At 37.5% G+C, this 15,075-nt stretch overlaps 1 protein-coding gene across 6 annotated transcripts in view; it reads right to left on the bottom strand.

Moving 5' to 3' along the window:
* kcnab2a (potassium voltage-gated channel subfamily A regulatory beta subunit 2a) overlaps positions 1 to 15,075 on the bottom strand; it is a 289,080-nt gene that overhangs the window by 33,254 nt on the left and 240,751 nt on the right. For all 6 annotated transcript variants that reach the window (XM_057846284.1, XM_057846285.1, XM_057846281.1 and 3 more), the window contains 3 exons: positions 847 to 891; positions 361 to 405; positions 156 to 199 (listed from right to left, as the gene is read on the bottom strand). In XM_057846284.1, coding sequence (XP_057702267.1) covers positions 156 to 199; positions 361 to 405; positions 847 to 891 — 134 coding nt within the window. The remainder of the gene's footprint in view (positions 1 to 155; positions 200 to 360; positions 406 to 846; positions 892 to 15,075) is intronic.

The raw sequence follows: 15,075 nt of genomic DNA, 5'->3' as shown, positions 1-15,075 counted from the left end.
AGCCATTTAATTATACTTGCATCAGGCCTCAGACATGTTATATTGTATGAACATTTGAATGACATGAGAAGGTCCAGCAGGACATGTTTCTAAAACCTTGTATATGGGGATTAAACTAGGACTCCACTGTATAATTACTTAAAGTCAGTACTCACCTTCGATAATATGTTTTCGAGATAAACCTCTTTCAGTCTCGGCTCTGCAAAGGATAATATAAAAGGGTAAAAGGAAAACAACGTTCTTTAGGTGTCATTCAATATCATGAAATGTGATCTAACAGTGAAAGAAAATAATGTGGATGATGCCTTTTCTCACAATCGGGGGCATCTATGACATATTAAAGATGCTATCTCGACTTACTTTCCTCCCCAAAAGATCTTTGTGGTTATCACCAGACTGGAGCGTCTACAAAATAGAGAAATATAGTTCATGTGTCACAGCATGAAAGGTTACCGCTTGCGAGTGGGCAGTCGTTAAAGATGGACAAAAACTCCTGCTCCTTTCTACCTCATCCTTTGAGTGTCACAGGCACCCACAGTGTCGGAACTCAGCCAGCACAGATGAATGAGAGTTGGAGGCGTGTATAAATTGACAAAGCTGTATTAGTGCCAGGCCAAGGCGTACAGAGTAGAAGATGAGGCCCCTCCAAGTCGGTTTATTACTCAATGGCTTTAAAGGAGGCACGCGGCCGTGTAGGCATGCCGCATTCATCTTTCATGGTCCTACCTTATGGTTCCAGCTCACAAAACACTATGCCTTTCCAATATTTGCGAGCATAGATGACAAGATTATAGGTAGGCTGGTGAGACGGAAATGAAAGAAAAAGAATTAAAGTGCATCTCCTACCTCCATCCTTTCTTTTTTATGATGTTCCCCAGCACCACCTCAGCCCTGCCAAAGACATAAATACGGTTTGATTTAACCCTTAAACCCTTTAAGCCTCAACCTCAAAATAATGAAACGGAAGATGATGAGTTCCATAAATATGAGCGTGTTCATTTTTATTAGGCTATGAGATAAATCCATTATTGGAAAAACATGCACAACAGTAACCAACATCAGTAGAGACACACTTAAATGGTGTGAAATGGTGTCGCATGCCTTCACTGTAAAAAATTGGCAGGGAGCCATTTATATACTGTTATTTTACAGTCTTGGTAATGTAAAAATGTTTCACAGTAATAGTCCGTAATCCAGAAAAACTGTTGATTCCTGTATTTCTAGAAAATACAGTAAAAGTCCGTCAGCAAGATTGCCATTACCAGGCTGTTATTTTACAGTCTTGGTAATGTAAAAATGTTTAACAGTAGTAGTCTGTAATCCAGGAAAAACGGAATATTCCTGTATTACTAGAATTCACAGTAAAGAGCAGGCAACTGAGGAGCTGCAGTATGCTGCGTTTTTAACGCTACGATACTGCGTTTTAACGGTATTATTTGGGATAATGACTTTACAGTTTATGAATGCATATATTTCCACCTAGTACAGAAAAAATGCTGATGTCATGTGTGAAACAGAACAGGTTTTATTTCATCGTGTTGGCAGGCAGTGAAAACGGACGGGAACTAGAGAGATGGTGCAATCGTGTCATGTAGGTCAGGCTGAGCAGGCTGGAGATCTGGCGTAATCGAGTACAGCAGGACAGGCTGAGGAGGTAGATCGGGCTGGAGAGCTGGTGTAGTCGGGTCAAGCAGGACAGGCTCAGCAAATTGATTGGGTTGGGACTCTGGCGTAGTCGGGTCATGCAGGACAAGCTGGGTCAGAAGGGCTGATCGGTCAAAGACAAACGACGAGCAGGAGTGTGCTGAATCGTTGACGAACTGATACTGACTTTGGGAGGCCGTGCCTTAAATGCACAGCTGGTAACAAGTTGCAGGTGGTGGTAATTAGGAGTGATTGAAAGATTAATTCCCTGATAGGTGGAGTGGCAGCAAGCTAAAGGCCGATTTATGCTTCTGCTGCCATGTCTACACCTAGCAGGGTTTTCTAAAACCGAGGATCCTGCCCTAATACGTCGGGAATAAATAATTACGTCCACACCTGCAGGTTTCTAAAAAAAAAAAATAAATAAAAATAATAAAATAAAAAACCTTGCACAGCCAACCACATTCATTCATTTTTAAGTACATTCATACTAATTTACTTCAAATGTAAACATTGGTCTCATGTGTGACAAGGGGACAAAGTTTGTCGCAGCCAGGGACGTTTCCACAGTAATTCATGCCATACCAATAGATGGGTGTGACTTTGTCTTTGTATGGTTTTGGGGGGACTTGTCGAATTCCTTTAATTTTCCTCCGGTCATTGACAGCAATGGCAATGGAGATGGAACGTGTGCATTTGCAGCTGCAGCTAATCAATATTAAACAACAAATGTTGTCAATACAAATGTTGAAGCGTAGGCGACACAGAAGTCCTTTGCGAATGTTTGAAAATGGTGTTATTGTTGCGCTAAACCGGAAACAACGTTCTGAGCGGACCAATCACAGTCCTTCGAAGTTCACGTCACGCGCATTGACGTGATGTGTAGTCAGGACTTTTTGGAGGTGCACGTCAGGCTATGGCGTAGGGTCGTAATTGGGTCTGCGTTAACGGCGTAGGTCCGCCGTCACCGCTACGCAGAAGCATAAATCAGCATTTAGGGTGATGGAATACTACACTTAGTGGCGAAGGGCCAGTTTAGATCAGAGTGGGGATACAACAAGAAACATATAACATATGAGTAGAATAGAATGGAGGCGACATCAAATAATATAATAATATAGCCTATAGGCCAACAAAACATCCAGTCTGGTGTTTGTGTAGATGTGATTGTGGTGTAGTCTGAGTCTCAACTCCCATACATCATCCGTTACGGATAACGCTAATGCGTTTAGCTAATATTTGCAACAAAAATTTTTTAAAAAACTACAAACATAATCAAAACATAAATATACTACATTTATTAAATAAATAATAATATAAATAGAGAAATTATTAAAAATAAATTTTATCGTATTATAACTCCACTGTTGGATACATATGAGACACTCGGATTTTGCCTTTTTAACCGCTCACCGGCAAACACCTTTTATTTATTTCCCCAAAACATTTACTCAGCAGCATCTTTTGCAAAACAATAGAAAACTTCCCTCTACTGGCACTCCAGACGAATAAACATCAATATTATATATCGCTATCCAGCAATTCTCTGAACTTTAGTTTGATATAAATTTTAGTTAATATGAGTAAGACTTAATTAACTTACTGTTTATAAAGTGGTACACATAAATCCCATTATAAATTGAAGAACAAGCACTGAGAAGCAGCATATGTCATCTAAAGTCATTTACTGAAGAGTCTCCAACATCCAAATTATGGGTAATTAGGTCCTCCAGGATTTGATGGCAAATTATTTGCGGTGTCTAGTTATTTTAATTTAAATTGGCAAAAAACATAGTCTATATAGCCACAATGTAAAAGATGTCATATTTCTGATCATGCTCCAATTTTCCAGTCAAAACTCCCAAAAAATACTGTAGTGTCATTTGATTGAAATATTAACATACCGTTTACAGCATTTGTCTTGTTGCTTTAATGTTGGTAACCCACAATGCATTGCTAACTACCAACAATGCATTGCTAACTACAGTAATAAACTGTTTACCACAAAATCGGTATTTTAGTGTTCAAAATTGGCCGTAAATTTACAGCAATTTTTTACAGTGTTGAATTTGGTGTACACATAAGATTTACATATTGAAAGTCAATTATCCAAATTAAAATATTAAGATAAATGTTGCATTAATGCAAATCTTAGAATTAAACAACTGCTGTAAAATTACCCAACCTTTGAAAATGACTCAGAAACGGATCGGGAAGAAATCTATCATGGCCAAGAAAAGGCACATTTTGCTGAGAAATTAACATTGGGTCGACAAAGAGAGGAAGCTATTTTCAGCAATTTGGCAAATAATATGTAAAAAAACAAATAACAGAATTACCTTGATTTGATTGGAAAGAAAGCACACTTGAAAATCCATGTTTCTTGGGTAAAATACAAATTTGCCTCATTTACTCACACATACGCGTATTACGACACACTTTAATTGTACCTTCATCGATTAACTTGTGTTAACTCATTTGATCACATTTATAGAGCAGACGTCCATTCAGCAGAATAGTTACATCTGTCTCATGCCTGTTCGCTGACTCTGTGAGAAAGTGAACCTCCTTAGTGTACAGTAAAATTCCCTGAATGGGCAAATTAATAAGTGGTACTTCCCCAAACTACTTTTCACCTACTGACAAGCTATACGTACCGTAAATGACAATAAATTGCGCAGTAGAAATAAGAGGTTCACAGGTCACGACGGCTCACTGGATACTTATTTTGAGATTTAGGCAGTATTTTAGTGTTACGGTCAATTCTGACTTGCGCGGAAATTCGGGTTACGTCGCCAGTGTAGGAACGGAACTTGTTCGTAGCCCTGGGACTACCTGAATGTTGTTTTTGTGTAAAGATGACCTTTTAGTCATTTAAAAAAACATATCCTACTGTATATTTATTTGACCCAGCCAAAACGGCTTGAACCCAGAAAAGATGAATGGCACTAATTAAAAAAATTAAAGTGTTGGCATAAAACTGAAAGATACGCGAGACGGCAGCCAGGTTTATCGCCCCAGCTGTGCTGCAGGGCAGGCGCCATGTCACTCATTAGTAGCCACACACATATTTAAGGACTGTCATTTTCAACATGGGGCTCATTAAGAGGGCATTGAAAAACTTATGTGCATGTGTGTGTGTGTGTGCGTGCTGCCATTTCAAACCACAACTACAATGGCGCAGAAAAAAAAATTCTGATTACAGGGGCTTAAAAAAGAATAGCATGCCATTTCACACTTAAAACTAGAGATGTCCCGATCCGATATCTGGATCGGATTGGACGCCGATATGGGCAAAAAAATGTGTATCGGTATCGGATCGGCCGACACGGAAAAATTACGATCCAGACTTCCGATCCAGTTTTGTCCGGTCTGGGTTTTCCAGTGCACCGACTTACATAATCCATTCCAGTTTCTGCTTCGGTTTCCCTAAAATCCGGTCCGCATTTTACGCACACCTTCAACACACTACATTACCGTCTCCCAAATGACTGAGAGACTATCGGTAAAAATGTTAGCTGTGTGGGATTATTTCACTTTAAAGGATGACAAAGACGAAGAGGCAGAGTGCAACATATGCCACAATAAAGACAAGCGTGGTGGTAAAACTGTAAGAAGTGTTAATACAACCATACTAATCAAGCATTTATCGAAATACCAACACAAACAATACAAGGAGTATGAGGAGTATAAGGAGAAAACCGAAGACAGAAAGAAAGGTCATACGCAACGAACACTGGCAGAAACTTTTGCTATGCGTGACAAACTGGCACTTGACAGTCCCAAAGCCCAGGGAAGAGTCATTGCCGAAGGAATCATTCTGGATGACGAGCCATTATCTCTCGTGAGTAAAGTGGGATTTAGACGCATCGGGCAGACTTTTTTCAAAAAATATATATTCATATATTTATACTAAAACGATGTATGTATGTATGTACTTTTCCAGCGTTATTTCGCTGTGTAAATGCATTTATAATGATAAAAATATGTAGAGTATTTAAACATTGAGAAAACTTGTGTTTTTTTTCTGCCAACTCGAGGAGATTAAAATAAATATCAAATCCACTATCCACCTGTTAAAACACACATGCAAATATAAAATACATAAATGTTTATTGAATATCCATCTTACAGTCTTGTTTAACTGGGAGAATTTGTTACAAAAGACAGGCTATAATTGTTATCATTGTGCATATATGCACTGGCGTCACCAAACGTGATCACACAAAACGTAACCACGCATCGCTCCTGAGTCCTCACAAATAAAGCATAAAATTTAGTTTTTTTCGGGCTCGTGCCTACAAATAAAACATAAAATGTTGGGTTTTTTTCGGGCTGGGCAAGAAAATCAAAGGGAGTGTGTAATAGTTAATAGTTTGAGGTTGTTTGTGTGTTTTGCTTTTTTAAGACAGTTTACAATATTATTACCATGTTTTACTGTCTGAATATGTCATTTCTGTTTGTTATTTATAATGTTTTGTGTTTATCATTTAATAAACAGGTCAGTTTCTTGTTACCAACCATTATGTGTTATTCCAACTCACCTAATTCAGCTGGCAAGTTGTTATCAAGACTACTAAAACCCTTTTCAACATGAGTCTGACAACTAAGTAAGGAGGCTAGATAACTTTAAACTTTAATACATGCTCAGAGAGGCCGGTATCGGCCAGTATCGGTATCGGATCGGAAGTGCAAAACAGTATCGGATCGGAAGTGCAAAAACCTGGATCGGGACATCCCTACTTAAAACGAATAAAAATGGGAACATAAATTCAGTTTTGGGCACCCTAGGGGTTTACGCCACAGAAATTCATGGATATTTACAGTGATACATAAAAGTCTACATACCCCTGTTGAAATGCCTGTTTTTTTGTCTTTTTTTTCTTTGCATAATAACTAACAACAATACATAAATATCACACATTGCACCTTTGCTCAATTAAACACTCCAACTAGTTAAATTCTCATCTTCGGGCATGAGGTGCAGTACACCCTAAACCAGGGCTCGGGAACCTTTTTGAACGAGAGAGCCAAAACACCCAACATATTTCAAAATATGATTCCACGAGAGCCATACAGTCTGTGTGTGTCTATATACTGCATACAGTATATATATATATATATATATATATATATATATTAGGGCTGTCAAAATTATCGCGTTAACGGGCGTTAATTAATTTTTTAAATTAATCCCGTTAAAATATTTGACGCAATTAACGCACTATGCCCGCTCAGACAGATTTAAATGTCAGTACAGTGAAAGACCAACTTGTTAATTGTGTTTTATGGAGTTTTTCCGCCCTCTGCTGGCACTTGGGTGTGACTTGCATATGTTATGTGGCGTAATGTCGCCCTCTGCTGGCGATTCAGTGCAGCGGATTATTTGGGTTTCGGCGCGCTTTTCTGACGTGATTATATGTCGACGTGAACTCACACTAATAGACAGTGCTATTCAGACCAGCTAACGTCCGCATCCAGTATTCAGTGGCAGTTCTCATAGCCCCATCACACTGTTTGTGTCTAATACATGCATCGCTTGTGAGTTATATTCCTCCTTTGTTTATATTCATGAGCATTAGATAGTTATTGATGATGTGTATTTGAATTTGTTCACATATATGGTGAAATGCAGTTACATTGTTAGATGCTTGTGAGCTAATTGGCTAGTGCTACTGCTCAAATGGACACGTGTGTGTACATTTTATGTTATTTTGTGATTTATGCAAGTTATTGACACATTGCCTTGTTAGTTTCAGTTTTACAAAAATACAAGAAACGTGCTCCTGTCAAAAAGAGATGACTTCAGTAAAGCCCATGCAACTTTGCCACACCGTCTGATTTCTTTTTGGAACTTATGTTCGCTATCTGTCAATTTGTGTACTCACACACATTGAGGACAGAATAGGGCTACTAGTTTATTTTTTGATTGAAAATTTTACAAATTTTATTAAAACGAAAACATTAAGAGGCGTTTTAATATAACATTTTATCCATGGATCACTTTAACAGAATGTTAATAATGTTAATGCCATCTTGTTGATTAATTGTTATAATAAACAAATGCAGTCCTTATGTACCGTATGTTGAATGTATATATCCATCTTGTCTTATCTTTCCATTCCAACAATAATTTACAGAAAAATATGGCATATTTTATAGATGGTTTGAATTGCGATTAATTGCGATTAATTACGATTAATTAATTTTTAAGCTGTAATTAACTCCATTAAAAATTTTAATCGTTTGACAGCCCTAGTTTTTAGTTTTAAAACCGATGACTTTTAATTTTTATTTTGAAAATATAAAAACGTGATATCTGTGAATTTTTTACATTACCGTTTCCTGGATTTACATTTAACAATTATACATCAAAAATCAATAGGGGTTGGGGAGGGGGGTAACAACAACAATAATAATAATAAAGGAACATCCCAAATTAAAAAATTAAAGCGATAAAAAAGCAATCGGATCGGGAAATATCGTGATCGGCAGATACTCAAACTAAAACGATCGGATCGGGAGCAAAAAAACATGATCGGAACAACCCTACTTTTAAACATCCCCCCCCCCCCCCCCCCCAATTTTTCTTGGTTTGGATCGATTATTTATCATCTAACATATGAGAAAAATGCGACAATAACAAAAAAAAAAAAATACAAAGCGATAGTTATGAGGTAGATATCCGTGACTTTTTTACGGACACCATTTTTTTTTTATTGTGACGTCAGTTGTTTAAAATATGCGAGTGAATAATTTTTTAAAGTAGCTTTTTTTAAAACGAAATATTAGACATCAATTAATGATTCTAAGCTAAAAATGACAGACATTTTGAATTGTAATTAGGACTGTCAAAATTATCGCGTTAACGGGCATTAATTAATTTTTTAAATTAATCACGTTAAAATATTTGACGCAATTAACGCACTTGCCCAGCTCAGACAGATTTAAATGACAGTGGAGTGAAAGGCCCACTTGTTAATTGTGTTTTGCGGAGTTTTGCTGCCCTCTGCTGGCGCTTGGGTGCGACTGATTTTATAGTGTAAGTAATTATTGCCATCAACAATGGCGTGCTACTAGTTTATTTTTTGATTGAATTTTTTACAAATTTTATTAAAACGAAAACATTAAGAGGGATTTTAATATAAAATTTCTATAACTTGTACTAACATTTTTCATAAAGTACTACAAGTCTTTCTTTCCATGGATCACTTTAACAGAATGTTAATAATGTTAATGCCATCTTGTTGATTTATTGATATAATAAACAAATACAGTCCTTATGTACCGGATGTTGAATGTATATATCCATCTTGTGTCTTATCTTTCCATTCCAACAATAATTTACAGAAAAATATGGCATATTATATTGCGATTATTTACGATTAATTAATTTTTAAGCTGTAATTAACTCGATTAAAAATTTTAATCGTTTGACAGCCCTAATATATATATATATATATATATATTTACATATTCTGTTGCCAGCTTGTCCGAGTCGGCTTTGTAATCATTGATTTTTTTTTTTTTCGTGAGCGCATTTGAACGCATCATGCGGAAGCAAGAGTTAGGGCATGCTCGGCTTTTAATAGCAGTCGCCGAGTTGTGATTAAAATAAATCTTTAGAAAACGACAACGAAAGCCTGACATCGTTACTTGGTATGTTACAATCGTTGCACACTAACCACTTGGAAAATAACAAATACAATCATGGTGTGGCACTGCATATATTTCCTGGAAGTGGAAACCGCAGCCAGGGAATTCGTAAATAACAGTGGCCGAGACAGTTGGAGCCTCTCGGAAGAGCTGTTTCGCGAGTCTGGCTCTCTGGGAAGTGGCGACAATTTTGACAGGCGAAAAAGTCATGGAAGTCAAACTGATTGTGCACCTCTATGACTTGAGGTACGTATCATGCAATTCACTTTAGTTGTTTAATTTTCCCCTACACATTTAAATATACTCCAGATCGCTCTGCATTAATTTGGGAGGGGCCTGGCCCGCTGCTGGCTCAGCGGAGATTTAAGGCGCATGACAAACTCTGTACAAATGCCCATCTCCGTGCAATCCGCGACAGGAGGACCACCGACGGGCACTTAATTGAAGCATATTATTGTGACATACGTTTTAAGGTCCAAGAAAAATGTGTACATGGACCGTCAGCTCGTCAGAGCTCTTTCATGTCAAACGAGCCGGCCGTTTCCACATTTAAAATTACAGGTTGGTGGAAAGCCAGGTGCACTCATCAAAAGAGCCAGATATGGCTCACGAGACATAGGCTCCAGACCTCTGCCCTAAACCCATACGTGGAGTTTAAGGCTGAAAACTGTCATTGCATGAAATAAACTTTTCTATATATGATTTTTAAAATTAAGAGTTTTCCGGTAAAATATTGTCTATAAAAGTTGTAAAGCAATAAAACTAACAAAAAAAACCCCAGAAAAAACCCAGATCATTTAACTAGCACCTTAGACAGTCATTTGCTTTGCTTAGCCAAAAGCACCCGAGGACCAAAGAGGCAAGATGGAAATACGTATTTTTTTCCAAACCAAAGCTTTCAAAAGCGACAACAATTACTGAGCAACAACCAAGGATTAAAAATGTGGACCAAGAAATGCCAGAGATCACCGCCAAAATGGTGAGCGGAGTCTAAATTGGCCCACTAAAGAAGCTATTTGTACAACAGAGCCACCACCGGTGTCTTGCCAATGTAGTTACTCGTGTCAAAAATAGTATCCTCTGGCCGTGGGAGCGCACACACACGCATTAGTTATGAGTTATGTCGACTTAAACAATTAATTGAAGCCAGAAAAGAACCAAAGTTATATATTTTAGACATCGACATTTATTAAACTGGAGAAACTCCATATAGGACTTGAATTACAGTAATAACAGTTATAAGTCATTCTATGAGTAAAACATATGCTTTTTTTACGTTCAACCAAAACCTTTTTTTTTAATGGATAGGCCATATTTTAAAACCTCATAGATAAATACATCACCAAAACACGGAAATCAAGCAAATCAATGCAGCGCAATGGCTCCGCACAGGGGATACCATATTTGACGGGGGTAACTACATTGGCATGACATCTTGGCGAAAGGTATAGCTGTCCTATGCAGCCTGATTTAGAATTCCCCTCAAGAATGATGGGAAACAAAAAACGCTCATTTTCAACTTATTATTATAAATATTCTTCTAAATTAACACGTTGTGCCCCCCCCTGCCCCAAAAGTCAAACCCTGCCAATGCCTAAACCAATTGCCAGACAAGTGTAGGGCACTTGGAGACAAACAACCATTCACCATTTCCTCATTAAATGCTCTCTAAACACTTTGTTTACCAATTTAAAGTTTTCCTAATCATAAGTATTCCTCATCATGAGCCTTGCATTGCGGATTGCATTGTATTCTGAGGTACCCCTACTACCGATTATGATGCATTTTTACATTATCACTGTAATTAAACAGTAAATGGATGTGTATGTGGAATAAAATAAGCATCAACACAAAAGTACCTGTTTCTATGTGTCAATTAGCAGCTGTGGGCTTTGAGCTTATGTGGTATTTTATATTACTGGGGTACTGCCTGTGAGCTGAGATAATACAATAGACACTTCACTGTCAAGACCCTGCAAGTAAAAACAGTGTATGGCTTCCGCACATCTGCTGGTACCCACACAATGCAACCCTGTGCTCCATCCCTGAAATGAGATATTTTTGGGGCACAAACATAAACTACAGTCCTCTTCATTTCACTATTAATTAGGTTTTTATTCATGTATTTTTATGCCTTATGACTGACTGCAGAAAAATAGAGAAAAACATGTTATTATTCATGAATGTACAATATCTTATTTCTTTCACATTTTCTGCAATTGCACTTCCAATTTGACGCTTGCTCAGCACACAATATTGTGCAATTATGACGCATCTGAAGCTAATAAAAAATAAGGCGCCATATGTGTTTGCTGAAAACAGCATCTCTGTAGAGCTGAGCAGAGTGGTTGTTTATTATTAGTGTGATTATGCACACTAAATCATATTACAAAGAAAAAAACATCATGCTACTACTGGGAAATTTTTTGTGCAGTCCTATGAAATGTGGAAAAAAATCCAAAATGCTGCTACTCGGAGCATTTCTATAAGCGCCGAGTGTGTGATGTGTGCAATATAATCTCCTCCATGCTGCTTTGACAGTGGAAGCTGTCAGGATTAACACCTGTGCAACACCACATACTCAGCTGTGTGGCAAACATTTGCACGTTCATCGCGGGTGTTTTGTTGGTGTTAAAACGAGGGCTTGTTTTATGGAGGGTCAAAATAACGTGGCGGAGGAAAACAGCCAAAAATATGTAAAGTCTTAGTTTTTATTCTCAAACTAGATGATTCATGAGGAAATCTAGAATAAAAAAACACAGTTTGGAAATGTTAATCCTTCCGCTTATATTACGGCAGCGACATTACAACTACCGGTAGATTCATCCACAAAAGACGGCAAAAGTGTTAAATACAACTCCTAGCAAAACATATGGAATCACCAGTCTCTGACGAGCACTCACCCAGATATTTTATTATGAAGAACAAACTCAGATAAAAAAGCTTGAAAAAATAATGAATTAAGTTCAAAACTGCAACTCTTTAGCATTCAGAAACACTAAAAGAAATGAATAAAAAACATTGTGGTGGTCAGTAAATGTTACTTTTATAGAGCATGTGCAGGGAAATATAAATGGAATCACTCCATTCTGAGGAAAAAATATGGATTCATGACATACAAACAAAGAAATAACAATCAAAACGCATCTCTTATATTTAGTAGCACCACCTGTGGCTTTCATGACAGCTTGCAGTCTCTGAGGCATGGACTTGATGAGTATTCTTCATCAATTTGGTGCCAACTCTCTTTGAGTTGCCAGATCATCCTTGCAGGTCGGAGCCTTGCTGTGGACCATTTTTTTCAATTTCCACCACAGGTTTTCAATAGGGTTAGGATCTGGGCTATTTGCAGGCCATGACATTGACTGGATGAGTCTTTCTTCAAGAAATGCCTTAACATGTGGAATGATGCATTGTCATCTTGGAAAATAACAAACATATTTGCAATTGAAGGGATAAGAAAGCTTTCTAAAATTTCAATGTAAACTTCAACCACAGCCATCTCCGCAGTGCCTTTGCCTGACATGCAGCCCCACATCATCAAGGACTGAGGGAATTTTGATGTTTTCTTCAGGCAGTCATCTTGGAAATCTCACCGGAACAGCACCAAACAAAAATTCCAGCATCATCACCTTGTCCAATGCAGATTCTTGACTCTTGACACCTTGTCCAATGCAGATTCTTGACAAGGCACTTTTGAAATAATTCATTATTTTTTCAAGCTTTTTGTCTGAGTTTGTTCTACATGATAAAATGTCTGAGTGAGTGCTCGTCCGAGACTGGTGATTCAATACTTTTTGCTAGGGGTTGTATTAATAAATCCATGTCATAACTAGGCCTGTCGCAATATGCAATAATTCCATTTATCGCACGGTAAATAAAAATGAAGGCGATAATTTTTCCACAGCGATTTATCGCCACGCGTGCACCTGCATGCGCGCGTGCGGCTGACGTGCTGTTAAAAGTTCGGCTTCCTTGTTACCAACTACGCAAAATGCATTTTAGTTCTGTTTTTAGTTTAGTGCAGTTTAAGTTTAGTGCAGGTGGAGGAAAAAAAAAGAAAAGGTGACGCTTACCATTGAAATGAAGATGTGAATGATGGCAATATAAAAGCATGGTGTGTGCATCCATGAACTGGGTTGTAGAATGCCGATCTCGGCCGGCGGTCCCCCTCCGTTCGCCAGTCTTTATAAGTTAAGGTGACAGTTCTTATTGTGGTAACATCGCCTAGGAAATCGCCAGCTTCGTCAGGTTTCAAATCATTTATTCCATCAACTAGCCGAGTGTCCACTGCTGTTGACGCCAGGATCTAAACAAAGTAAAATAGCGCTCTCCTGCTCACCGTCAGCCCCGCAGTGCGTTCAGGTACAGCAAAAAAAAGTCCGCCACATTAGAAGCCGATTCCTTACATTATTACAGGTACTGTACTGTATTATTGTTATTATTGCTATTATTATTATATTATTGTTATTCTGATTTTTATTCATATTTTATTTGTTTTGCTCTTTATAATTGCTATTTGCAATAGTAACAGCAGTATTTATTAAGGATGTAGTGTGGGTTTTTGGGCTGTGGAACGAATTATTCATTCATTCATTCATTTTCCATGCCGCTTTGTCCTCACGAGGGTCGCGGAGTATTCTTATGGGAAAATCCTGCTCGACATACAACCATTTCGACTTACAAACAAGGTCCTGGAACGAATTAACTTCGTATGTAGAGGTACCACTGTATTACACATGGAACGCCACAGCAGAAGCTATGAGGGGAAACGTTTTCATTTGCCTAGATGCTTAAATTATTCAGTGGAATTTTATCTTTCTTAAAAACACATTTTATTTCTTCTGTGTTTCTGTGCAGTATTAATATTGTGGTCTTTTACTTAAAAGAGGCATGGTCTATTGTTTTTAGTTGTGCTTTCCTAAAAAGTATTTTTGAATTTAAGAGTAAACATTTATTGCATTTAAATGGGTGTACATGATCTATTAATATATACTGCATTCTCACAGTGTTATTGTAATTTTTTTTTAATTGGGGGGTGCAATAATATCGCATATTGCAATAATTTATGAAATAAATTATCGCACACTAAAATTTGTTATCGCGACAGGCCTAGTCATAACTGAATTTGAGTATAGATTGCAGACTTAATAATAACAACTCAACTGGCCCCTCATTAGAACCAAATTTATATAAAAATAATGTCAATCGTTTCTGCTACGTTTGAGCAGTAAAAAAGTTTTATTTGTGCTGCTATTGTTCTTTAGATATTTTCAATTCTTTTATAAGTCAATCTAAAGTCAACCAGTCCCGCCTTTTGATTAAAAAAGGAGTAAATCATTTATGTTTCGTTTGTGCAGTAAAAACTTGCATTTGTGCTGCCATCGTTTCATAGATATAGACTTTTTATCTAGTATTTTGCTAAGCTGGGATAGAATTATAATTGTAGGGGATTTTAATATACATGTTGACGATGAAGGTGACTCCCTTGGTAAGGCCTTTAATGACCTACTAGATGGGACTGGCTTCATTCAAAATGTAAATAAACCAACTCATAGTCACAAGCACACCCTGGACTTGATTTTAACCTACGGTACGGAGATTAGTGATCTTAGTGTCCATCCCCACAACCCCGTACTGTCTGATCATTTTCTAATTACCTTTCAGTTTGTGCTTCAAGATAATCCGCCACTAGTGACTAGAACTCAGATGAAAAGGACATTAGGTGATCGCTCTGTTTCAGAGTATAAACAGATAATTCAGCCTATATTTGCC

Source organism: Corythoichthys intestinalis, chromosome 9, assembly GCF_030265065.1.
Source record: "Corythoichthys intestinalis isolate RoL2023-P3 chromosome 9, ASM3026506v1, whole genome shotgun sequence".
NCBI classification, from domain to species: domain Eukaryota; kingdom Metazoa; phylum Chordata; class Actinopteri; order Syngnathiformes; family Syngnathidae; genus Corythoichthys; species Corythoichthys intestinalis.
Note: the sequence above shows the minus strand (reverse complement) of the source record. Positions and strands in the feature narration are given on the sequence as shown.